Source organism: Elephas maximus, chromosome 3, assembly GCF_024166365.1.
Source record: "Elephas maximus indicus isolate mEleMax1 chromosome 3, mEleMax1 primary haplotype, whole genome shotgun sequence".
NCBI lineage: Eukaryota > Metazoa > Chordata > Mammalia > Proboscidea > Elephantidae > Elephas > Elephas maximus.
In genome coordinates, this window is record NC_064821.1 from 139241089 (window position 1) to 139266208 (window position 25120).

Below are 25120 nucleotides of genomic sequence, written 5' to 3' on the forward strand. Positions count from 1 at the left end.
GTGGGATGCAGAACATTTTCTTAATAAACTTTGTTATGCCAATTGACTTAGCTGTCCTCCGAATTTTATACACTTCTTAATTATTTTATTCTGCAATATTTTGTATGTTTTGATGCTATTGTAAATTTGATTTTTTCTTCCACTACATCTTTTATCTATTGTTTCCTGTTTCTTTAATTTCATCAAAATTTAGTTTGTCTTTGGCTATGGCAGCTCCTGCTGTTGTTTAGTAATCACTTTTTATTTTTAAAGTTTTAAAAATGACATTAATATGACACATACACTGCACAATGAGCTACAACATAACAAAAGAAGGGTCATTATCTAATTTCCTCAGCAGGAATTCTAAGCTCACTTATTAAGTGAGCTGAGATATTTCATTATTCTAGCTAACAGGTCAGAGTCAGTTGGTAGTACTGTCAATAATATTCTGCAAGCCTCCTCAATGACCTGTGAAAACCATGAGCCTTCGCTGTTCTTAGTTTTTTCAATTTCTTTTAGTAGTTGACGTATGTCTTTCTTTAATTTCTCAGATTTCTTTCTAAATCCTTCCATTAACAGTTCTTCTTGGACCTATAAAGGGGAAAGAGTAATTTTTGAAAAACCCTATTATGAAGATTCCGGATTTTCTCTTTACAACTTCATCCCCAACCCAGTGCCATCGAGTTGATTCCGACTCATAGTGACCCTATAGGACAGAGTAGAACTGCCCCGTAGAGTTTCCAGTGAGCGCCTGGCAGATTCGAACTGCCAACCCTTTGGTTAGCAGCTGTAGCACTTAACCACTATGCCACCAGGGTAATGTTTTCTCTATGACATTAGAGTGCTGTTTGATGGAGCTCTGCAATGTCTACATAGTTTGAATCTGGATGGTGAGAGCATTCATAATCTATGCCAAAAACCAAACCTGTTGCCATTGAGTTGATTCTGACTCATAGCGACCCTATACGGCAGAGTAGAACTGCTCATAGACTTTCCAAGGCTGCAAATCTTTATGGAAACAGACTGCCACATACTTCTCCCATGGAGCGGCAGGTGGGTTCGAACTGCCAAACTTTTGGTTAACAGCCAAGTGCTTAACCACAGTGCCACCAGGGCTCCTTTCCCAAAATTCCCTGAGCACCATCTCACTGTGGGTGATGAGGCTCAAGGCCAGGTCAGGCCTGAGAAGGGTCCCCGGAATGTGTTCCAGCCCAAATGTTGCACTTTAGAAGGGAATGTAGGTTTGGTGTAAAATAATTTTTGGTTCCACTTGAGAGAGCATGGCCACATACATATTTGTCAGAACAATTGAAACTGCTGGCCCTATTAGATAATATATTTTCAAGCTCCATGTTGGGCTTTTCCTTTCTTTTTTTTTTGTTTTTTTATGTTGGGCCAAGGAAAGAATTCTCCTTACTTTATAGGGTGACTTAGGCATATATAGAAACAAATGCAGCAAGTTTTAGAGCTTCAGCTACTCTATATCATACCAGGTCATTTCTAATACTTTTAAGACCATATAGATCTACTTGAGGTCTCTTTGAAGTTTTATCCAGGATTCTAAGGACTGTGAGACTGTAGACCAAAAGCCCTATTAAATTGGATCATAATGAGACCATCCTAAAATCACCACAGATAGCAGCCCAATACCCCAGGGAATGTTATTCATCTTCTCAAAGCCTAAAACTATAGAACATACTGCACTGTTTTGGATTCAGCACGATCCAGAAGAATTTGAGGTTTTAGTGAATCATATCCATTATGTGCTTCTTTCTGAGATCATGACTTTGCTTCAAATTTTGGTCCTTCTCTTTCTAAGGTACCAGGTCATTACATTTCAGGCACTGCCCAAATCCAAGCCGAACTTATCTTCAGCTTATGCTCCAACATTCTCTCCCGCTCTCTCAGAAAGTTTTTTCTTTCTTCCTTTATCTTCCTTTTCAATTGGGCTATGTGTTCCTGGAAAGTTCTCTGTTGAGCGTTCATCTTTTGCTGACACTCCTGGTTTTTATGTTTTAGCAGCTCCTGTTCCTTCTCAGCTGCCTCCTCCTTGGCCTGCTCCACTGCCCCATGAAGGTTGTAAAGAGGGAATAAAAAACAGTCATGCCAGTGCTGTGCTGTCCTGAGATTAGAGACGCTGAATTGAAGGGAAGGTTTGAAATCTCTGAATTTGCCTAGTGTCATCACTGTTAAGGACACTTTTCAGAATGTAACGGGAAAGGCCCTCCTGCCTGCCTGGGTGAATGCACAACCTCAGCTTCCTTCATTATTTTCAGATCGTGCAGTATACATTCCTCAGGAGAGGAAGCTCATTGTTTCAGAAGATCTTCCTGAGGGCATTGTAGGAACCTCTCTGATGCCTGTGAGCTGAGTCCTGCCCCTATACCTGCTATGGCCTTCTTTGCATCCATGAGGCCTTTGTCTAACTGCGAGATGGATTCTTCTGTTGCTACATGCGCCTGCAAGAACCTCTGGAGGACCTTGTTCACCTGAGGAAACAACCAGGAGCAAAAACGTGTCAGGCAACAAAGATCTAGTTTCTTGCTGGGAATTTGTCATTCAAAAAAATCTAAAATCTGACCCCATAAAATTTGCAACCTCCTTAGAATCACCTAGTATTTCCCTTTTGTCTGTAGCCATACTATAATTTCCAAGCCCATTTTTGGGACATGAACACCCTCAACACAGCCTCATTCCTAGCTCTCCAGCCTCCTCTCCCAGATACCACTACTCATCCCTGGAAACAGCCAATCAGTTCTACAAACACATGACACTTATTGTTTTTATATATTTTCGCAATCTTTTTCTTCTGCCTGTATATTATCTTGGAAACCCTGGTGGCGTAGTGGTTAAGAGTTACAGCAGCAAACCAAAAAGGTCAGTAGTTCAAATCCACCAAGCGCTCCTTGGAAACCCTATGGGGCCATTCTGCTCTGTCCTATAGGGTCACTATGAATCAGAATCGACTTGATGGCAATGGGTTTGGTTTTGGCTGGTATACTATCTTATCCATTATCAACAAGGATAACATCTATCAATGTTTCTACTGGTATCTCCTATCTCCTCTTGTAGGATGCTTTCCTAGGATGCCTTCCCAAATTATAACAGCTGCAGAGTACTCTGAGCTTCCCTACCAGCTCTACCACCTGCTGACTTTGTGACTCCAACAGCTTATTAACTTCTCTGTGCATCACATTTCTTAACTGTATAATATGGATAAAAGTAGTACCTAATTCATAATGTTATTGTTAGAATTAAATTAATAATTCAACAAAAGCACCTAAGGTCATGCCAATAAAGAAAGTGAGTACTCAATATGTGTTAGCCGTGATCATCATCATCGTCATCATCATCCTCATCATCGTCATCATATTCTGTGCATGCTAGTATGATAACTCTTATCATGCCATATTCAGTTGACTATATATTTGTCTTTATTTCAGATCTTAACAAACAAAATTGAATCTTTAATCTTTATATCACCTGTACTAGGAACGAAAACTATCACACTGCTTGATAAATGAAAGAAATATTCTCTTTCTTCTGGATTCCTAATTCTAAATCCTTTCTTTGGGAAAAAAATAGTCCTGGTCTTCTCTAGAGTATATAACTAATTGTGGATATAAAAACTAAAAACGTTAAGAAATAGTCATGCTCTCCTTTCTGCCCACAATGGGTTTTATGGTCTTAGACCCTCTGTCTTACTCTGCTGGCCTTCCCCCTTTTCCTTTATTCCTCACCTTAACTCCTTTCCTGGGCACTCGCTCATAGCCTCTTCAACCTTTTTCCTTGCCTCTAAGTAGAGACTGTGTCCTCCAGGAATAGAGAAAGTTCCTCTTGAAATACTTTCCACCAGGGGCTCTGAAAGCCGCTCAAGCTTAGCCTGGCAGTATTTGTTAGATGCCGCTTCATTCTGCAGCACAAAATCCTCCATCTTTTTCCCTATAATACAATGGGAAGAAGCTGTTAGAAGGACTGATCTAACTGTGGTCCTCTTGGAAGAAGCAGCCCGACAGCCTCAGAGTAGAATGGGACATAGAAAGGACCATGAGCAGGAAAGTTGTGTTAGTCCCAGCTCTGACCAATTCTCTGTGTGTTTTTTGGGACATTTGAAATTCCCTTATGGTCAGGTTCATCATATGTAAAATGATAGTTCTGCACAACATGAACTCCATGATTCCTTCAGCTGTAGTATGATTAACAGTGACCCTACCATCAACAATGAGCAATAGCAGACTGTGACGGAAGTAGAGTTTCTTCCACGAACCTGGGTTGCTATGGATGAAAATGTATACATGAAAAAGCAACCCATTTATTCATGACTTTAAGTGTACTCTGAACAGGGTTTGGAATGCTTCATGAATTCTTTTAACGAGGATTTTGGTGCGTGAAGCTTTAGAACAGAATTTTTTTTTTTTCCTTGAACTTGTAATATACAATCCAGCTGATTTTCCTCAGTATGATCCTAGAGATTTTTGTCACTTTAGGGCAGTCACAGACAAACTGAAAAATGGCATTTCAGTTCCTGTGGTAAGCAGAAATAAGATTTCCCTCAAATTTCTCTGCCACGGTGCCCACACTCTGCATTGCCTCCGGGCTGTTAATATCAGTATTGCCCTTTTTGTTTGGTTATGTTGTACGGCACAGTGACTCTATGAAGTGGAGATTAAAAGGGTGGGCCTTTCCTAATTACATGAGAACTTTAAAAAAACAGATGATTTTCTCTAGCTAGTTGCTGAAAAGGAAGCAGAGATACTAAAAATAAGAAAAAGATTCTATGTACCACTGCTATCTTGACTGTGGAGGAGGGTACATGGAAAGGCCCCGAAGTGGCATCTAGAATACAAGAGTGCCCCTCCCTGGTGACAGCCATTAAGAGAATAGGGACATCAGTCCTACGACTCCATGGACCTGGATTCTGCCAACAACCCGAATGAGCTTAGAGGCTTCCCATAGTCTCCAGATGAGAACTAAGCCCTGTTGCCACCTTGATTTAAGTTTATGGATTCCCTGAGCAGAGGGCTCAGATACCCTGTACAGAAATTCTAACCTAAAGAACTGTGAGTCAATAAAAGTGTGTTGTTTTAAGCTGCTAAGTACATGATATTTTGTTTTACAGCAATACAAAATTAATCAAGTGCCCACCTTTTAGAAAAAGAGTGAATTGCAGGCCTGCAGAGCCTTGTCACTCACAAGAATCCATGCTCCTCCTACCATAGGATAAATATTAAGACACAGTACCATGAGATTCTTCTGGAATTCCCTCTTGTCATCCTTGAAGGAGTGCTCCACGAAGACTGCAATAGCTCCCCTCTCACAGGCTGCGTGCATGTCCAGCAGCTCCTGCAGTGTGTCTGTGGGAAGCCTCACACACTGGGCCATCTGGTTGCTATAGTGGTTGGCTGCCTTCTGCACAGCCTTCGAATTCTCACACTGGGTCAGAGTTGTCACTGCATTCTCCAAACAAGGCACTGATCCGCTGTTGATGGCATCCACATAGGTTTCCACCAGAGTCCCCAGCCCTGAATGAGCCAGGAAATTTTTGTATAAAATCGAATTCTCATCCAGTGATTTACAAGCTTTAGGAATTTGCATTCTAAAAATCACAAAAGCACTGATGACAATGAACTTTCATTTATTTTTTTCTTTTGTGAATCCATTTCCATCTAAAAACATCATTGTTTTCCTGTCCACTCTTTCATTTTTCTTTCCTCATTCATCACATTACTGATCACAGTCAATATGCTCATGGGTACCCTGAAAATACATTCTCCCATAAAATGAACAAGAACAGGGTAGATTAGATATGTGAAGTCTCCTACATAAATAAGACCAGATGCGTAATTTGCATGGCCCAGTACAAAATGAAAATGTGGGACTCCTTATGAAAAAGAAAATAAATACATCAAGAATTTGATGGTAGTGACACAAAGCATTGCACCAAGCATAGGTTCCTTCCGGCATTGCAGGCCTTCTGATAGTGAGGTACTATGTGAATTCACAAGGTCACAGGGCCATGGAGACAGCCCAGTACATAAGATTTTATTTAATTTTGTTTCTTGAAGTCTCAAGGGCTTCTAGGGACTCATGGTCTGCTATGTATTTTCTGACCTGTGTAAATTCACAACATATCTTCTCTACCTTCACAGAGAAGCACTTATCCCATAGGACTTCTCACAATGCAGACATTTTCTCTTTAATTGCATTTTGTCTTTTTGCAATTAGTGGATTTGGATTTTCAGATTTATTAGACTTCATGAAACTCTCAGATATGCAGAAACATGCATTTAATTAAGAAACATGCATTTCTATGTGTGGCAGGAACATCTGATTCTCCACTTTCACATAGAGATGCAAATGATACACTGACAAACCCACAGAAAAATCATAGCTTCACACAAACCCATCAACAGAGAGACATGCTTTGGGACAAAGGTGACTCACGGTTCCCAGTGATGACAATTCCCTCTGTCAGAGTCTTGGTCTTTGCATGGCTGAAGATATAGGAACAGAACTCTTTTAATTTCACCTGGAAATTGATATCCAGCTGATCTCCTGGTACTTCCTCAAGCTGGTGTAAGAGACTGTTGTCACTCGTAGGCCAGTCAAAGACAAAGCACTTCCATTTTGGGAAGAAATGCCTGATACACTCTCTAGACAGGTTGGAATTTTGGATTTTGGGATTCTAGCCTGCAGAAGTGGAAAAAGAGCAATCATTGAACGGACAGCCTTCAGACAAAGGGGCTGTCCACTATATTTCCTATGATCTCTGCATCATTGCAGCTTCTGTGCCTATAAATCTTTTTAATCTAATTCTGTAGTACCTCACCACAAATCAACTTTGTCCTGGTCTATCAAATGCAACAAAAATTCATTTCTGTACAGAGCAAAGAGACAAGGAAGTGCTTCTGGAGACGAAGAGGGGGACCCATCCCAAGTGAGGAAACTCATGTGTAGTTTTTCTTAGCACATGTATGGAGTTTGGTGGATTAAGTATTTAATAAAGGTTTATTGAATGTTTGACTAATGAAATAAAATTTGGACCCTAAAATAAAGTAATACAAGAAACTAGATTAAGGTATTACTTGTGAAAATATCAGGAGTAGGAGAGATAAAACCCAGATCAGTAAGAAAAACTTTTAAAAATCAGAGCTCAAAAAATACAAACACTATAAATATATTTAGAGATACTTCCAAAAAGCTTAAGGTTAAACTAATGTGATTTGGAGACCTCACCCTTGCCCTATATCATGTAGTATCAGACATGAAAAGGCCTGCACTAACAAGCAAAAGCAAGCCACATGATGGATACCTTCCACTGTTTTGTTAACTGCATGGTCAGGATCAGTATGAATCCAATTCCCACCTGGAAAAGAGTCCAGTCTTCACCTTCACACTTCATTCTCATTGCCGTCAGATCTAGGGGCAGATTCTCACTCTCATGTAAGAGTTAGGTCAGAGACTCACTAGTTAAAGGGATCCTGTCCCTTTTAGACTGCCAAATAGGCAGATGCCAGCCACAAGCTTGGGGAGGCCACCGGCCACCAACTTCTGCCCTCCCAACCACAGATGTGTGCCTGGTTTCTCAATACCCCTTCAGGATGCTAGTCATAAGGTTGGAGCTCCACCTGACACCCCACTCTTCTGCTGGCTCCCACTAATTAGGGCTAGCTTCCCACCATCCCTTCAGGATGCCAGCTAAAAGTTCAGGAGTCCACATAACACCCATACTCTGATCTGCTTACTCCCCTTTGCCCATGTTGGTTTGATAATTTCTTGGAATGACTCACAGAATTCATGGAGCAGTATTTGTATTTACGACTACCTATTTATTTATTTATTTATTACAACCAGATAGGGCACAAATAAAGAGATGCATAGGGATGGGCCTGGGATGGATCCTGGTGCAGAACTTGCATGTACCCAGGGCACCCTCTACCCTCCTTAGAGCAGAAAGTTCACTCTCTCCAACCTGGAAGCTCCCTTTTAGTTTCAGGGCTCAGGGCTCTTATAGGCCTTGTCAAGTAGCCATGCTGGATTAGATGCTCTAGCCAAGTAGAGCATGCCTCAGCACATGGCCATCACGCCTTGTGAGCTCTTGGCTCCAGGTAAGCCTTCTTGGGCTTATCAGCCCCCAATCATTGGCTTCAGATGTGGTCAAGCTCTCAGGAACCAGCACCAAAGGCCAAATATTTTGCTGTAAGGAGGTTCTACACTTTGCAGTACTTTTCAGAGTGATTCTGTGGCAAATATCGGCTATTAAATGTTTTTTGCTAAAATGAATAAATGGTATTCCTTCCAGCTGTCAACAGTTATCCACCCTCTTAAATATAATCCATGTAGTAAATTTATCATATTAAAATGGTAACATAACGTGTTAGGCTGTAAGAATAAAGAGGGTGAAGTTGTGAGAATGGTAATATGAAGGATTTGAAACTCTTACTGGCAGGATATGTGAGTTTTTTTCCTGGAACATTTAGGATGTAAATATCCTTTCTCTGAAAGAGGTAGCCCTCCTGGCATTGGTAAAGTATCCATCATGATACATGTACTTTAAAAATTAGATCTTTTAATTTCATTGTGATTTGGTGCTTAGAAACTTCCAATCTGATGAGCTGTTTTCAGTGATATAGAACAAATGGAGCACTTAATAAGGAGCCCAAGTACATAAGCCTTACAAAGTTATAGCACTGATTGTAATCTGGGAATTTTTTTTTATGGTGTCAATTGATCTAGAATCATTTAGTCTAGCATTGAGCCTGAAGCTTCCTCAGTAAGCTTTAATGCCAGTTGCTGGATTTTTTAAGTAATAATAACCCACAAAAACCAACCACCAATTACCATTAAAAAATTATCAATCACCATTAGCATGCATCTCAACTGAGTTTCAAATAAAAATCCTGAATAAAAGCGCTCAATTTATCCCACTCCTTAAGAACCTTCCACCATCTAGGCCATGCTCTGATACCTGGAATCATCTTCAAGGCATCCTCCAGGTACTCATCTTCAGTGATGGGGCTTTTATCTATCTTCAACTCCAGGGTGAAATCCCATATAGTCCAAATAAAGTCTGGAAAAAAAACTCATAAACTCAGTAGAGTCATCTACCTCATCAGATCTGGAGGAGGATTTTGTCCTGATTAGCTCTGTTAATTCAGTCACATAGCTAGAAACTAAGCTAAGGAAGGAGATGTGCCCTACACAATTTTCAGATTTTATTTAGAAACAAATTTTGTAAACATTAACTTCTGTATCTCCACCTCTTCAACCATGGCAGTTAAGTCACAAGAAGGAAGAAATAACCTCAATTGCCATCCCTGTAAACGTAATAAAACTAGGTGGCTCAGTTCTTGGAAGGATACTGCAGCTGCTCCAGGGCCTGGTGGTTGATGGTACCCATACTGTTGTAAATAAAGGTGCTGCTTAGAAGCACAGCCAGTGCAAAGACCCATGAGTCATTCTTAGAGTCTCCCTAGAATGAAAAGATGAAGAAATTAAAGACTTTTATGAATTGCTACAGTCTGAAATTGATCAAATGTGTAATCAGGTTGCTTTGATAATTACTGGTGATTTGAATGCAAAAGCTGGAAACAAAGAAGAAGGATCAACCATACACCGAATAACTATAAAGTGGACCTCTCCTGATGAATTACACAGGAATCAAATCAACTGTTGTTGTCTTACACTGTTGAATTGATTCCAACTCATGGCTACCCTATGTGTTACAGAGTAGAACTGAGCTCCATAGGGTTTTCTTGGCTGTAATCTTAGATCAGCAGATCAGTAGGCCTTTTCTTCAGTGGTGCCACTGGGTAGGTTCAAACCATCAACCTTTTGGTTACCAATCAAGGTCAAACCATTTGTGCCACGTGGGGGCCTCTCACATCAACGACATCTGTGGAAAGAGAAGATGGAGAATAACAACATCATCAGTCAGTACAAAGCCAGGGGCCAGCTGTGGAACAGACCATCAATTGCTCATGTGCAAGTTCAAATTGAAGCTGAAGAAAATCAAAGCAAGTCCACAAGAGCCAAAGTATGACCTTGAATACATCCTATTTGAATTTGGAGACCATCTCAAGATTAGATTTAATACACTGAACACTAATGACCAAAGGCCAGAACATGTGTGGGATGACATCAAGGACAATATAGACGAAGGAAGTAAAAGGTCCTTAAGAAGATAGGAAAGAAGACATGACCAAAATTGATGTTAGAAGAGACTCTGAAACTTGCTTTTAAGGACAGAGAAGCTAAAGCAAATAGAAGAAATGATGACGTAAAATAGCTAAACAGCAGATTTCAAAGGATGGCTCTAGAAGAAAAGGTAAAGTATTATAATGACATGTATAAAGATTTGGAGTTAGAAAACCAAAAGTGATAAATGATTGGCATTTCTCAAGCTGAAAGAACTGAAGAAAAAACTCAAGCCTCAAGTTGCAATACTGAAGGATTCTCTGGGCAGAAAATTGAATGGCGCAAGAAGTATCAAAAGAAGATGGAGGGAATACACAGATTCACTGTACCAAAAAGAATTGGTCGGCCTTCAACCATTTCAGCAGGTAGCATATGATCAAGAACTGCTAGTAATGAAGGAAGAAGTTCATGCTGCACTGAAGATTTTGGTGAAAAACAAGGCTTTAGGAATAGACAGAACACCAGTTGTGATGCTTCAACAAAAGATGCAATGCTGGAAGCACTTACTCAGCTATGTCATGAAATATGTTGACAATTGCCTGGTCAACTGACTGGAAGAGATCCATGTCATACCCATTCCAAGGAGAGCTAAACAAATGGAATATGGAATTTGTTGAACAATATCATTAATATCACACACTAGAAAAATTTTGCTGAAGATAATTGAAGAGTGACTGCAGTTGTACATTGACAGGTGACAGCTAGAAGTTCAAGTCAGATTCAGAAGAGGATGTAGACAGTGGGATATCATTGCTGTTGTCAGATGGATTTTGGCTGATAGCAGAGAATATGAGAAGGATGTTTACCCGTGTTTAATGACTTTGTGAAGTATGGATAACATTACAAAAAATGGGAATTCCAGAACAGTTAATTGTGCTCATACAGAATCTGTACGTGGATGAGTATGCAATTGTTTGAACAGGACAAGGCAATACTAACCAAACCAAACCTATTGTTGTTGAGTTGATTCTGACTCGTAGCGACATTATAAACAGAGTAGAACTGCCCCATAGAGTTTCCAAAGAGCACCTGGTGAATTCAAACAGCTGACTTTTAGGTTAGCAGCCGTAGTACTTAACCACTATGCCACCAGAGTTTCCAAGGCAATACTGTATGGTCAAAACAGGAAAAAGTGGGTAGCAGGGTTATATCCTTTCACCTTACTTATTCGGTTTGTATGCTAAACAGATGATCCTAGATGCTGGACTAATGAAAAAGAACATGGCATTAGGATTGGAGGAAGACTCATTAATAACCTGCAATATGTAAGTGATACAATCTTGCTTGTCAAAAATGTAGACAACTTAAAGCACTTACTGATGAAGGTCAAAGACTTCAACGTTCAATATGGATTATACCCAAACTAAAAAAAAAAAAAAGAAAATCTTCGCAACTGGACTAATAAGCCACATCATGGAAAATGGAGAAGAAATTGAAGTTGTCCAGGATTTCATTCTACTTGGATCAAAAATCAATGTCTATGGAAGTAGCAGTCAAGAAATCAAAGTAAGTCTTGTCTTGGGCAAATATGATGCAAAAGGCCTCTTTAAAGTTTTCAATAGCAGAGATATCACTTCATGACTAAGAATCCCCTGATCCAAGGCATGATCTAAAAGCACTATATTTGGTTGTGCAGACGCTGAGTGCCATATGTCAGTCTCTGCCCTCAAGAAGAAGAGACTCTGAGCGAGCCGATAAATAGGAAAACATATAACTGCAGTAAGATAATAATCTCTTCAGGAGTGGAACCAAAAGCTATTATGTGGGAGGAGAAGGTGTAAGTTCAATAAACTAAAACAAGAATTCTGTGAGTTGAGAGTAGGAAGAGACTATATTTTATTGCGAAATGAGAGCAATAAGTTGAAAATAATTGGACTTTAAAGAGTGGATAAAATGTGGGCTTGTAGAGATGATGGGAACATGTAAGTGGAAGGACCAACACAAGCTAAACCAAAAATGTTAGAAAGCACAGTCCTATAAAGGAATTTATAGTTATTCTATTTGACCTTTGTTTGTTTGTTTTTCTATTTGACCGAAGCTGTAGTAGGTGTGTGGGAGTGGAAGACGAGGCTGAAAATGAGGCTCAAGGCAAGACAAGAAAGTCCCTAAAGGCCAGGCTAATAGAATTAGAAAAAAAAAGCAAAACCAGTGTCGTCGAGTCGATTCTGACTCATAGCGACCCTGTAGGACAGGGTAGAACTGCCCCATAGAGTTTCCAAGGAAACCCTGGTGGCCTAGTGGTTAAGTGCTAAGGCTGCTAACCAAGGGGTCGGCAGTTTCAAATCTGCCAGGTGCTCCTTGGAAAAAAAAATAGAACTAGACACTATCTAATATACACTACAAATTGTAAGATTGCAAATGATATTTCTACTGCTATTATTTGCTTAAAGTGTGGTACATTTGGGGTCCTTGAATAATTATAATTTATATAAAAACAAACAGGTTTAGAGTACAGCTTGATTTTATACTGAAATGATCACTGAGAAGTTTAAAATTTAATTTTAAAAATCAAAATATGTAAATCATTCTCCTCCTTTTTTTGAAGTAATGGAACTTAAGATCTGCTGCTACTTTCCATTTTCACAGACAAATATAAAATGAGGAGAAATGATTGATTGTACCAAATACTATAAATGCAAATATATCCCATTTAAAATTATCCCAGTTACAATGTTTTTCACGGGTGAAGCTCGTGTTTTAATGGTAGTCAGTGAAGAATTCAACTACAAATTCCAGAAACATGCAGAGAAAGATTTATGAATGTTCCAGATGTAGCTGATGCTTTTATGAAGGTGATTTAAGTAGATTACTGTAACCACATTTTCCTGGCTCCTTCCTCAAATCTCCATCAACCCCACACACTTTAACTGGCAGCTCCCATTGACCTCTCAGGTTACAGTTTAATTTTACTCAAGAGTCTTTCTCTAACATGTTTGATTGGGTTAGGTGCCCACTTCTGTGCTTCTGTGGAACCCATTGCTGATCACATTGTATACCTGTTGTCTCCCAATTAGGTCCTGGACTTTTACCTTGTTCACTGCTTTGTCTGTAGTACTTATCACATACAAAAAAAAACCCAGAGCTCTGGAATTCAGCTGTTCAATAAGTATTTGTTAAATTATTCACCCTCATGTTAAAAATAATAAGATTTATCCCAAATATACCAAAATGTTTTAGTTACCAAAGAAATAGTTCAATAAAACAGAATTTCACCTTGTTACTTAGAGTTTGAATTTGCAATTTAAAGGAATATGTAACTAAAGTGAATTAAGATGGTGAATTAAAAGGTAAGTAGATAATCAAGTGGAAAGAAGATTTCTCCATGACTCCCTGACTTACCTTTTTCACATCATCCAGGCACTCGGTATCCAGAAGGACCAGGATGTGGTCTGGCTTGGATGAGTGAGGTACACACCCCATCCAGATGCCCTTGGTTTCAGGCCGCACCGTGGAGCCCAGACCAAAGCCTGCAAGACAAGAGTAGAAAGTAACCTACAATGACAGCAGAGAGTCCAGTCTCCCAGGGGGCTACATTAATTAAGCTTATAAAATTGGACAGCCATCAAACCATTATACACATTAAGACCTTTTTCAAGTAACACTTCATTGTTGTTGTTAGATGCCGTCGATCGGTTCCGACTCATACTGACCCTCTGTACACCAGAATGAAACACCATCCTCACAATCATTGTTATGCTTGAGCCCACTGTTGGCAGCCACTGTGTCAATCCATCTCATTGAGGGTTTTGCTCTTTTTCACTGACCCTACTTTGCCACCCCCATTCCTGTGTCTGTCACCTTGTCATACTGTGGGGGCTTGAGTGTTGCGGTGATGCTGGAAGCTATGCCACCAGTATTCAGATACCAGCGGGGTTACCACTGGAGGAGAGGTTTCAGCTGAGCTTGCAGACTAAGATAGAATAGGAAGAAGGACCTGGCAGTCTACTTCTGAAAAGCATTAGCCAGTGAAAACCTTATGAATAGCAGCGGAACATTGTCTGATATAGTGCTGGGAGATAAGCCCCCCAGGCTGGAAGGCACTCAAAAGATGACTGGGGAAGAGCTGCCTCCTCAAGTAGAGTTGACCTTAATGACATAGATAAAGCTTTTGGGACATTCATCTGCTGATGTGGCATGACTCAAAATGAGGAGAAACAGCTACAAACATCCATTAATAATCGGAACCTGGAATGTAAGAAGTATGAATCTAGGAAAAATGGAAATAGTCAAAAATAAAATGGAACGCATAAACATCGATATCCTAGGCATTAGTGAGCTGAAATGGACATGGTATTAGCCATTTTGAACTGGGCAATCATATAGTCTACTATGCTGGGAATGACAACTTGAAGAGGAATGGTATTGCATTTGTCGTCCAAAAGAACATTTCAAGATCTATCCTGAAGTACAATGCTGTCAGTGATAGGATAATATCCATACGCCTACAAGGAAGACCAGTTAATACAACTATTATTCAAATTTACATACCAACCACTAGGGCCAAAGATGAAGAAATAGAAGATTTTTATCAGCTGCTGCAGTCTGAAATTGATGGAACATGCAATCAAGATGCACTGATAATTACTGGTGATTGGAATGAGAAAGTTGGAAACAAAGAAGAAGGACCAGTAGTTAGAAAATATGGCCTTGGTGATAGAAACAATGCTGGAGATTGAATGATAGAATTTTGCAAGATCAACGACTTCTTCACTGCAAATACCTTCTTTCACCAACATAAATGGCAACTATACACATGAACCTCACCAAATAGAATGCACAGGAATCAAACTGACTACATCTGTGGAAAGAGACGATAGAAAAGCTCGATATCACCAGTCAGAACAAGGCCAGGGGCCGACTATGGAACACACCATCAATTGCTCATATGCAAATTCAAGCTGAAACTGAAAAATATCACAGCAAGTCCACGAGAGCCAAAATATGACCTTGAATATATCCAACCTGAATTTAGAGACCATCTCAAGAATAGATTTGACACATTGAACACTAGGGACTGAAGACAAGATGAGTTGTGGAATGACATCAAGGATATCATCCATGAAGAAAGCAAGAGGTCATTGAAAAGTCAGGAAAGAAAGAAAAGACCAAGATGGATGTCAGAGGAGACTCTGAAACTTGCTTTTGAACATAGAGCAGCTAAAAGAAATGATGAAGTAAAAGAACTGAACAGAAGATTTCAAAGGGCAGCTCGAGAAGACAAAGTAAAGTATTATAATGACATGTGCAAAGAGCTGCAGATAGATAACCAAAAGGGAAGAACATGCTCAAAGTTTCTCAAGCTGAAAGAACTGAAGAAAAAATTCAAGCCTCAAGTTGCAATAATGAAGGATTCTACAGGGAAAATATTAAATGACCCAGGAAGCATCAAAAGAAGATGGAAGGAATACACAGAGTCATTATACCAAAAAGAATTAGTCAATGTTCAATCATTTCAAGAGGTAGCATATGATCAGGAAGAAGTCCAGGCTGCTCTGAAGGCACTGGCAAAAAGCAAAGCTCCAGGAATTGACGGAATATCAACTGAGATGTTTCAACAAATGGATGTAGCACTGAAAGTGCTCATTCGCGTTTGCCAAGAAATATGGACGACAGCTTCCTGGCCAACTGACTGGAAGAGATCCATGTTTATGCCTATTCCCAAGAAAGGTGATCCAACCGAGTGTGGAAATTATAGAACAATATCATTAATATCACACACAATCAAAACTTTGCTGAAGATCAGTCAAAAACAGCTGCCACAGTATATCAACAGGGAACTGCTAGAAATTCAGGCTGGTTTCAGAAGAGGATGTGGAACCAGGGATATCATTGCCAATGTCAGATGGATCCTGGCTGAAAGCACAGAATACCAGAAGGATGTTTACTTCTGTTTTAATAACTACACAAAGGCATTTGACTCTGTGGATCATAACAAATTATGGATAACATTGCGAAGAAAAGGAATTCCAGAACACTTAATTGTGCTCATGAGGAACCTTTACATAGATCAAGAGGCAGTTGTTCGGACAGAACAAGGGGATACTGATTGGTTGAAAGTCAGGAAAGGTGTGCGTCAGAGTTGTATTCTTTCACCATAACTTTTTTTTTTTTTTTAATTTAATCTGTATGCTGAGCAAATAATCTGAGAAGCTGGACTATATGAAGAAGAATGGGGCATCAGGATTGGAGGAAGACTCACTAACAACCTGCATTATGCAGATGACACAACCTTGCTTGCTGAAAGTGAAGAGGACTTGAAGCACTTACTAATGAAGATCAAAGACCACAGCCTTCAGTATGGATTTGACCTCAACATAAAGAAAACAAAAATCCTCACAACTGGACCAATGAGCAACATCATGATAAACGGAGAAAAGACTGAAGTTGTCGAGGATTTCATTTTACTTGGATCCACAATCAACAGCCACAGAAGCAGCAGTCAAGAAATCAAAAGACTCATTGCATTGGGTAAATCTGCTGCAAAGGACCTCTTTAAAGTGTTGAAGAGCAAAGACGTCACCTTGAAGAATAAGATGTCCCTGACCCAAGCCATGGTATTTTCAATCACATCATATGCATGTGAAAGCTGGCAAATGAATAAGGAAGACCAAAGAAGAATTGATGCCTTTGAGTTGTAGTGCTGGCGAAGAATATTGAATATACCATGGACTGCCAAAAGAATGAACATATCTGTCTTGGAAGAAGTGCAACCAGAATGCTCCTTAGAAGCAAGGATAGCAAGACTGCATCTTACATACTTTGGACATGTGTCAGGACAGATCAGTCCCTGGAGAAGGACATCATGTTTGGCAAAGTACAGGGTCAGCAGAAAAGAGGAAGACCCTCAACGAGGTGGACTGACCCAGTGGCTGCAACAATGAGCTCAAGCATGACAACGATTGTAAGGATGGCACAGGACCAGGCAGCATTTCGTTCTGTTGTGCACAGGGTGGCTGTGAGTTGGTACCAACTCGACAGCACATAAAAACAACACATACTTTGCCGAGCATGATGTCCCCCAGAGACTAGTCCCTCCTGTTTTGAATACTGTGGTGATAAAAAAAAAGTATGTTCTAAAATCAGGTAATGTGAGGCCTCCCACTTTGTTCTTCTTTTTCAGTAATGCTTTATTTATCTGGGGCCTCTTCCCTTTTCATGGGAAGTTGGTGATTTGTTTCTCCAACTCATTAAAAAATGCCATTGGAATTTGGATCAGGATTGCATTGTATCTGTAAATCCTTGAGTCTTCCTATCCATGAGCAAGATGTGTTTTTCCACGTATGTAGGTCTCTTTTGGTTTCTTGCAGTAGTGTCATGTAGTTTTCTTTGTATAGGTCTTTTACATCTCTGGTTAGATTTATTTCTAAGTATTTTATCTTCTTGGAGGCTATTGTAAATGGTATTGATTTGATTTCTTCTTTGATGTTCTCTTTACTGGTGTAGAGGAATCCAACTGATTTTTGTATGTTTGTCTTGTATCCTGATACTTTGCTGAAATCTTCTTAGTTCCAGTTTTCTTGTGGATCCTTTAGGGTTTTCTGTGTATAAAATCATATTCTCTGTAAATAGAGATACTTTTACTTCTTCCTTACCAATTTGGATGCCCTCTATTCCTTTTTCTAGCCTAATTGCTCTGGCTAGGACCTCCAACACAATGTTGGGTAAGAATGGTGATAAAGGGTATCCTTGTCTAGTTCCGGTTCTCAGGGGGAATGGTTTCAAACTCTCTCCATTTAGGATATGTTGGCTGTTGGGTTTGTATAAATGCCCTTTATTATGTTAAGGAATTTCCCTTCTATTCTGACATTGGTGAGAGTTTTTATCATGAATGGGTGTTGGGCATCTTTTGATTTCTTGACCGCTGCTTCCATGTGTGTTGATTGTGGAGCCACGTAAAATGAAATCTTTTAAAACTTCAATCTTTTCTCTGTTTATCATGATGTTGCTTATTGGTCCAGCTGTGAGGTTTTTTTTCTTCATGTTGAGGTGTAATCCGTACTGAAGGCTGTAGTCTTTGATCTTTATCAGTAAGTGCTTCAAGTCCTCTTCACTTTCAGCAAGCTACAATGACAAACACTTTGTGTACTCTATTAATATCATTCTTTCAAAGGCTCAAACTCCATCACAAAACAGAATTAATATAGTCTATTAACATGTATTTTTTTTTTGGTTTGGTTTATTAACATGTGTATTTTTATCCAACACTCAAAAAGAATAAAAAAGTATGAAATTCAAAAGAATTAAAGAGAGTGCTGAAATAAGATTGTCTGTTTTTCCTGTTCATTTTTATTTAACACCTCCTTTTTCTTATTTGGGTCCCAAATTTTAAAAAAGTCACCTAAATGGAGAATACGCCAGCATGGGAAGGGACAGGACAGCAGTGAGCAGTCACTAGAGTCCAGTTCTGCCAAACAGGCTTCCATTAGCAGAATAGCGAGAATTAAACCTTGAAATGTAGTTGAGGAATCCATGATTTTATCTCCATCGTGTGTATTTAAGGAGACTTTATTTGTTAGACAATAAACATCAGTTCACTGTTTGAGATGAAAAATAACAAAGTGAAAATATTTAGGAATATCAGTGTTGTGTTGGAATGCAATAGTAGTTAGTCATTGAGATCCTGGAGTAGTTAGGAGAGTTCTGGAAGTTTAAAGCTGGCAAGGACTCAAGTATTCATTTAGTGAAACTCATTCATTTTGTGGTTGATACAAGTGAAACCCAGAAACTGTTACTAATTAGCACAGCTATTTAGACATACAGCCTGCACTTAACAAAGGCCCTCTAACGTCTAGCCTGGGGTTCTGTGGGCCACACTGGCTGTGTCTACAGGTTCACAGTCTCATGAAAAGGGGTGGGCAACCAACGCGCAAGTAGTAGAAAATGGTAGTAGTAAAATGGTAGGAGCCATGAAAATATGGTTTCGGTGAAATGATCTACTTAAATCACTTTCATAAAAGCATCAGCTGCATCTGGAACACTCATAAAGATTTTGCTCCATGTTTCTGGAATTTGTAGGTGAATTCTTCACTGGCAAATATAAAAGCATGAGTTTTACCCATGAAAACCATTGTAACTGGGATACTTTTAAATGGGATAAATTTGCCTTTATAGTACTTGGTACAATTGATCATTTCTCCTTATTTTATATTTGTCTGTGTCTAAACTGAAGGTAGCAGAAGATCTTTAGTTTCCATTACTTTGAAAAAAAGAGGAGGATGTTTTAAAAATTTTGATTTTTTAAATTAAGTTTTAAACTTCTCAATAATCAGGAGAACAGAAGGCAGGAATGCGTTCTCTTTCCCCTGCTAGACCACAGATTCCCAGTGGCTCTGTTCCTTTATCTCAGGTCACATCTCCTTGCATGTATCCCCATCTGGTAGCTCTGGTCTTTGGCACATTCTGGTATCCACTCTGCTTGTCCCTGTGGGCCTTGGTGTTATAATGACTATCCTGCTATTTCCAATCTCTTGGTATTTCCCCATCTCTCATTGGCTCCTTTTGCCTTGCTGATACCCTTTTAAATAATCCCTCCATTAAATGCTCTGTAATGAACTTTTGAATGAGTTATCTGTGTTCTGCCAGGATCTTGACTGATACATTAGTGTTTGCTGGATTTCCTCCTCCCTTTCCCTCTGTATTTTTTTCTTTTCCTTTCTTCTATGAGTTCTCTGCTCATAGCCTCTGAAGGGGGATATAACAGAAGGGAAAACAGAAAAGACCTGTCAGGCTTTGTGGCTTTTCTTTCCAAATGATTAAACTTCAGGGATTGAGAGACATGTCCAGAAATCTTTGGATGATATGTCTTGTCCAACAATTCAGTACTTTGAACATCTGTTATACGCAATACTTTTTTTCAACTGAGACTAGAAATGAACATGACGAAATATCTGGGGTAGCACATTTCAGCATGGTTCAGACCATTCAGCTTCTATACCCTGTGTTTTCTCCAAGGAGAGGGCATAAAAGCAAGAATTGGTCGGTAATTTTCCATATCATGATAATTTTTTTTCTTTTTTATTGTTTGCTGATTCATGTAGAGTAAGCCCAACTCCAGTGCCCCAATGAGAAAGGACAAGGTATAATTTCAGGTCATCACCCTCAGATATCAGAGGTATAAAAAAGCAAAGCAAATTACTGCCAGGAACATAAAAGTAGTGCCAAGGTCCTGCTCATGAACCTTGACTGGGAGTGAATCTCTTTATATTCTTCCTATGATATGGAAGGCTTGGTAGAATCAATATAAGATGTTTAAAACATTGTGAGGGTAGAAGCTTCCTCAGCAGAGCATTGGGAAATCACCTGGTTATCATTTGATACTATTTTGACTAGAAAATAAAAAGTACATGTTGAAAGTCCCTCTCAAGGTTCTGAACTGTAATTCATCCATTTATCAATCAATAAATCCATATGAATTTATTTGAACCAGGCAAGGAAAAGTGTCCTCCCCTGATTGATGGTCAAGAATTCATTCAAAAGAAAGCTAGAAAATGTTTGGTTTAGAAGCCAATGGCAGATTGGGAAGCAAAAAGGGAAGAGGAATGAAAGAAGGGGAGAGTGTATGATAAAGAGAGTGAGAATTGGATTGGTGGGATTCTCAGAGTTTACTGGTCTGAGGTTCAACCATTAGTGATGCTGAGATGGAAGGAGTAAGACGTTAGAAAAACTGACTTCATGGTCTGTGTAGACCAAAGAAGACAAATGGAAACATGGACATATTCTCTGAAAATCAATAAGAATCCAAGAGACAACCCAATAGTAAAAACAAAACAAACAAAAAGAACAAAGGATAAAATAGGAAATCCAAATGATAAATAAATATGTCAAAAGGTGCTTAAACTTATTTATAATGAGGCATATGACATGTAACTCTATAGCCTCCAAATCTGCAAAATTTAAATGTCTGACATTACCATTAGAATTTTCAATTACTGTTAATAAGCATGTGAAGTGTGTATAAAGTTTAAAAATCTGTTTGATATCTAGAAAGGCTGACGACCCACATAACCTGTGATCTAGCAACTCCAGTTTTGGGCACATTACACAAGGGAAGCTGTGTACATGTGCAAAAGGTTATAAGTGCAGGAAAATTCCTGACAGCCTTGTTCATAAATGGTAAAAACTAGATAAAATGCAAATGTTCATAAACCATAAATGGATACATTTTGGTACCTTCTTAGAATAGCACACTATAAAGTAATGAAAATAAATTGCAGCTACATACATTAAGTAGGCGAATATTATAAACTTCTTGATGAGAAAAGCAAGCAAGACACAAAACAATATGCAAAATTTAATTCCATTTATATCAAGATTAAAATCAGGGCAAACTAAGCTTTTTTAAAATATATAAATGCATACTGAATGTGTAAAATCATTTTTAAAGAGCAAAAGAAGTATTACCATGAAAAACAAAATATCAATGAGCTCTAGTGTTTAATGAGGGTGTAAGAGGGTATGATTTGGACTTTTCAGTGTCCGTAATTTCTTGACCTGGGCAGTGATTCCACAAATGTTCACTTTATATTGATTAATTTTATTGTATAGTTATGTTTTACGCACTTTTTTGTATAAGTTACAGCTCACATACTTGAAAAGATTCATAGAGATAAAAGAGAAGAGGGTATAATTTATCAAAGTTTTGCTATGAAATGGGGCAAAAAGAAATAGATGGGTGTGACCTTTCCTTCATTTCCTCCTTCCTTTCATGTCTGAAATAGAACATAAGAAACTACATTTGTATGCTATTTGGAATGAACCTGTAGTTGAGGCAAAAATTGCATGGAAAAAGGGAATAATTGTATGAGCTGAGCTCTTGAGCAGGAGAGTGTGGAAGAATCCAGAGGACTATTGGGGGAGATCTTTAGGTAGGGTTGGGGGAACTTTTCTTTATTATTGTGAAAAACAGCAAGATTTTGTGGACAGATGGGGTAGAAGTTATAAATTTGATGGTAAGAATTAGAAGTTTTCATCATCGTGAAGAGTTGAGCTCTTTTTTTAACATGATCCTAGAGGAGGCGTGATCATCCTGCTGTATCACTGGTTTCAAGCTATTGGCCCCTGCCCCAGAACAACACTCACCAGAGTTCTGCCCTACCAGGTGGTTCATCAGGTAGGATTCTCCTGTACGATACAGCCCTACAATGGCTACCACCATCACAGGCTGGGATATCTCATCAAGAATTTTTAATGCATTTGGATTCACCATCAGCTGCTCTTTCTGGTTTTCCACTAGACAAATGGGGGCCATCATGATGGGTCTAAATGCCTTGATTTCCTGCAAATCCAGAAGAGTCTGTCAGTAAAATACAAGACCCCAAAATCCTCTAATGGTTATTCAAGGCACATGCATAATGCCTTCCTGCTGTGGCACAGGTATACCAAATTCCTACTTTTTGTACATTTCTAAGGGAAAAGTGTATAGCCTGGCATTGGCAGATCATAAATCTCTTCCTTAATTATTCCTATAATCCCTGGTGATATTGATGATGGCATTTAGGGTATTGCTTGTCTCCAATAGCTCATTTCTCTAAAAAATAATATTCTACTTAATGAATAAGGTGAAAGTTTATTTCTCTCTAATAAGATTTCAAAGTTAAACAGTCCATCATTCTGATACAAAAAGTCAGCAGAATAGCCTAGGACCATAGTCTCATGGGACTACTCAGTCAACTGTCATGATATAGTTCACAAAGTTCATGTTCTGGATCCTAGTGAAGGGAGTAGTGTCTGTGATCTTAAAAGCTTGTGAGTGGCCATCTAAGATATAACTATTGATCTCTCCTCAAAAGAAGCAGAAGAGTAAGAAGATAACCAAAATCTCAGAGAAGAAACAAATCTAGAAGGCTGATAGCCTACATGAGCCACAGCCTCATCTACCCTGAGGCCAGAAGAACTAGATGGTGCCTGGCTACCATCACCTACCATTCTGACTGGGCTCACAGTATTTGGTCCTAGACATAATGGTAGAAAAATGTAGAACAAAACTCAAATTTTTACAAAAATCCAGACTAACTGGACCCTTGAGACCAGAGGACTCCCTGAGACTATTGCCTCTAAACTTTGAACCAAAACTATCACTTGAGATCACCTTTTAGTGAAATAGCAGAGTGGTACACAAAATAAATGATATCACCCATAAGTATGGTACTCTACTGAAAAACCATCTGTATGAGACCAAAATGTCTATGTTTACTTTAAAGCAAAGATGAGAACATAAAGGGGCAGGGAAACCAGAGCACTAGAAATGGAACAACCAGGCCACAATTAAAGAGAATGTTGACACATTTTGAAAAATGCAACTGATGTCACTGAACAATTTGTGTGAAAATTGTCAAATAGGAACTTAACTTCCTGGGTAAATTTTCGCCAAAAACACAGTAAAATATATTATTTAAAAAAAGTCTTCAGGAATACTGGTTCATTTTATTCTCTGTTTGACTACGTTTCACATGCCTCCTCGTAATCCAGGATGGCTCACCTCCACATGACTGGAATATCGCACATACATCCAAGTACTAAGAGTCGGAATCTACTCTATGGCGATGAGTTTGGCTTTTGATTAAAGAAGCAGTAAGTGTGGAAGTACAATCAGAGGGAATGAAAATGTAATATTGCGTCTGGACTAGAAAGGTCTATTTCTGGGTGACATTCTCTTCCCCTATTATGTATTCTGATCTGGGGCCAATGGAAGTCAAAATTGAGATGATACAATTGTATACCTGGAGGTTAAGTGCTGGAGTCCTATTGCGCTCTGTGAATAACTGTTTTGTATCCCTCTCCATCTTCTCAATAAATTGATTTACTTGTTTCTGGTCACACTTTTGTTTCTATTCCATCATCTGCTGATACTTTATTTGCATTTCATCCAACATTTTTTTTTTTGCATCTTGTACAAATTCAGCTATCACAAGTTTCAATGAGAAAGAAAAGAAGAAGAAAAATTCAGGTGGAATTGCAGCATGGACTTCTTTCCACATTTATTTGTTATTGTTGCTACTGCGTAAAAAAATTCCCTGGGACTATTTTTCTTTTGGGGTGATCATTTTCCACTTGTATTGTACACACTAAAAAAGGGCCTTAGGAGCTAAGATGAGTCTCATAGGGACAAAGAAGGCTGAGTCTACACTTGTACATCCACTCTTACAGTTGTGAACTCTCCAGGACCCAGAAACCCCAACAGTATCTACAAATCCTGCATCCTCCAGCCATTTGAGAGCTGTACACTGTCTACACACTGAAGCTAGGCTAGTTGTCTCTAACACTGGTGGTAGATGAGCACTTCCCTCTTATTGTACCCATTGCATGGCCCATTGACCAATTGAAGGGAGTAAAGCTCAACTTTGCTGAAAGACTTTATTAAGCCCTACTCTGATTTACTGTATATTCTCAACACTCCAACCCCATTCCAGGACACAAGTAAATCCTTGATTAAGGGGATGATGCTGAGGGTATATAGAAGGATGGTGTAGAAAAGGAAGAAAAAGTCAACCCTGAACTGAACTGGCCTGATACCTTCTCTTTGTGAAATACACCCCAATTACAAAATTTATAACCTCTCTAGAACCAATGTGTGTGACTTCAAATATAGGATTCAGGTGACGTTTATTTTAAACATTAAGCATTACAAGTAAACATGAAATGAATAGCCTCAGTAGGTAACACACATTGACTTCTCACTTAAGCTGCATCTTTGCAAACTTTATGGCTCAAAAAAAGTACAAGCATCACGATTTCAAGTTTTCTTTAGTGAAAATTGACTGATGTTCTCAAGTTGCTCATGTAACTTGTTTCCTGGTGAGAGGATGTGGGAGAGGAAAGCTCTATTCTTTGGATTATTAGATTATGATACCTAATATACTTATCTCTATGCTTCTTATCTGGAGATCTTGGATCTCCTTCTGCAGTTTTATTCTCTCTTCTTTAAATTCTTCCTTAAGAAGTT

The 25120-nt window shown here is 39.0% G+C and overlaps 1 protein-coding gene across 1 annotated transcript; it reads right to left on the minus strand.

The window, feature by feature from the left end:
- Positions 1–294: 294 nt before the first annotated feature.
- LOC126071557 (guanylate-binding protein 4-like) lies at positions 295–25120 on the minus strand. The gene is given in 14 exon segments (XM_049875740.1): positions 295–566; positions 1848–2045; positions 2369–2471; positions 3723–3754; positions 3757–3924; positions 5217–5504; positions 6427–6672; positions 8951–9062; positions 9064–9148; positions 9345–9454; positions 13519–13646; positions 22258–22453; positions 23898–24079; positions 25028–25120. Coding segments are annotated over 13 exon segments (1944 nt in total). The 5' UTR covers positions 23961–24079; positions 25028–25120; the 3' UTR covers positions 295–351.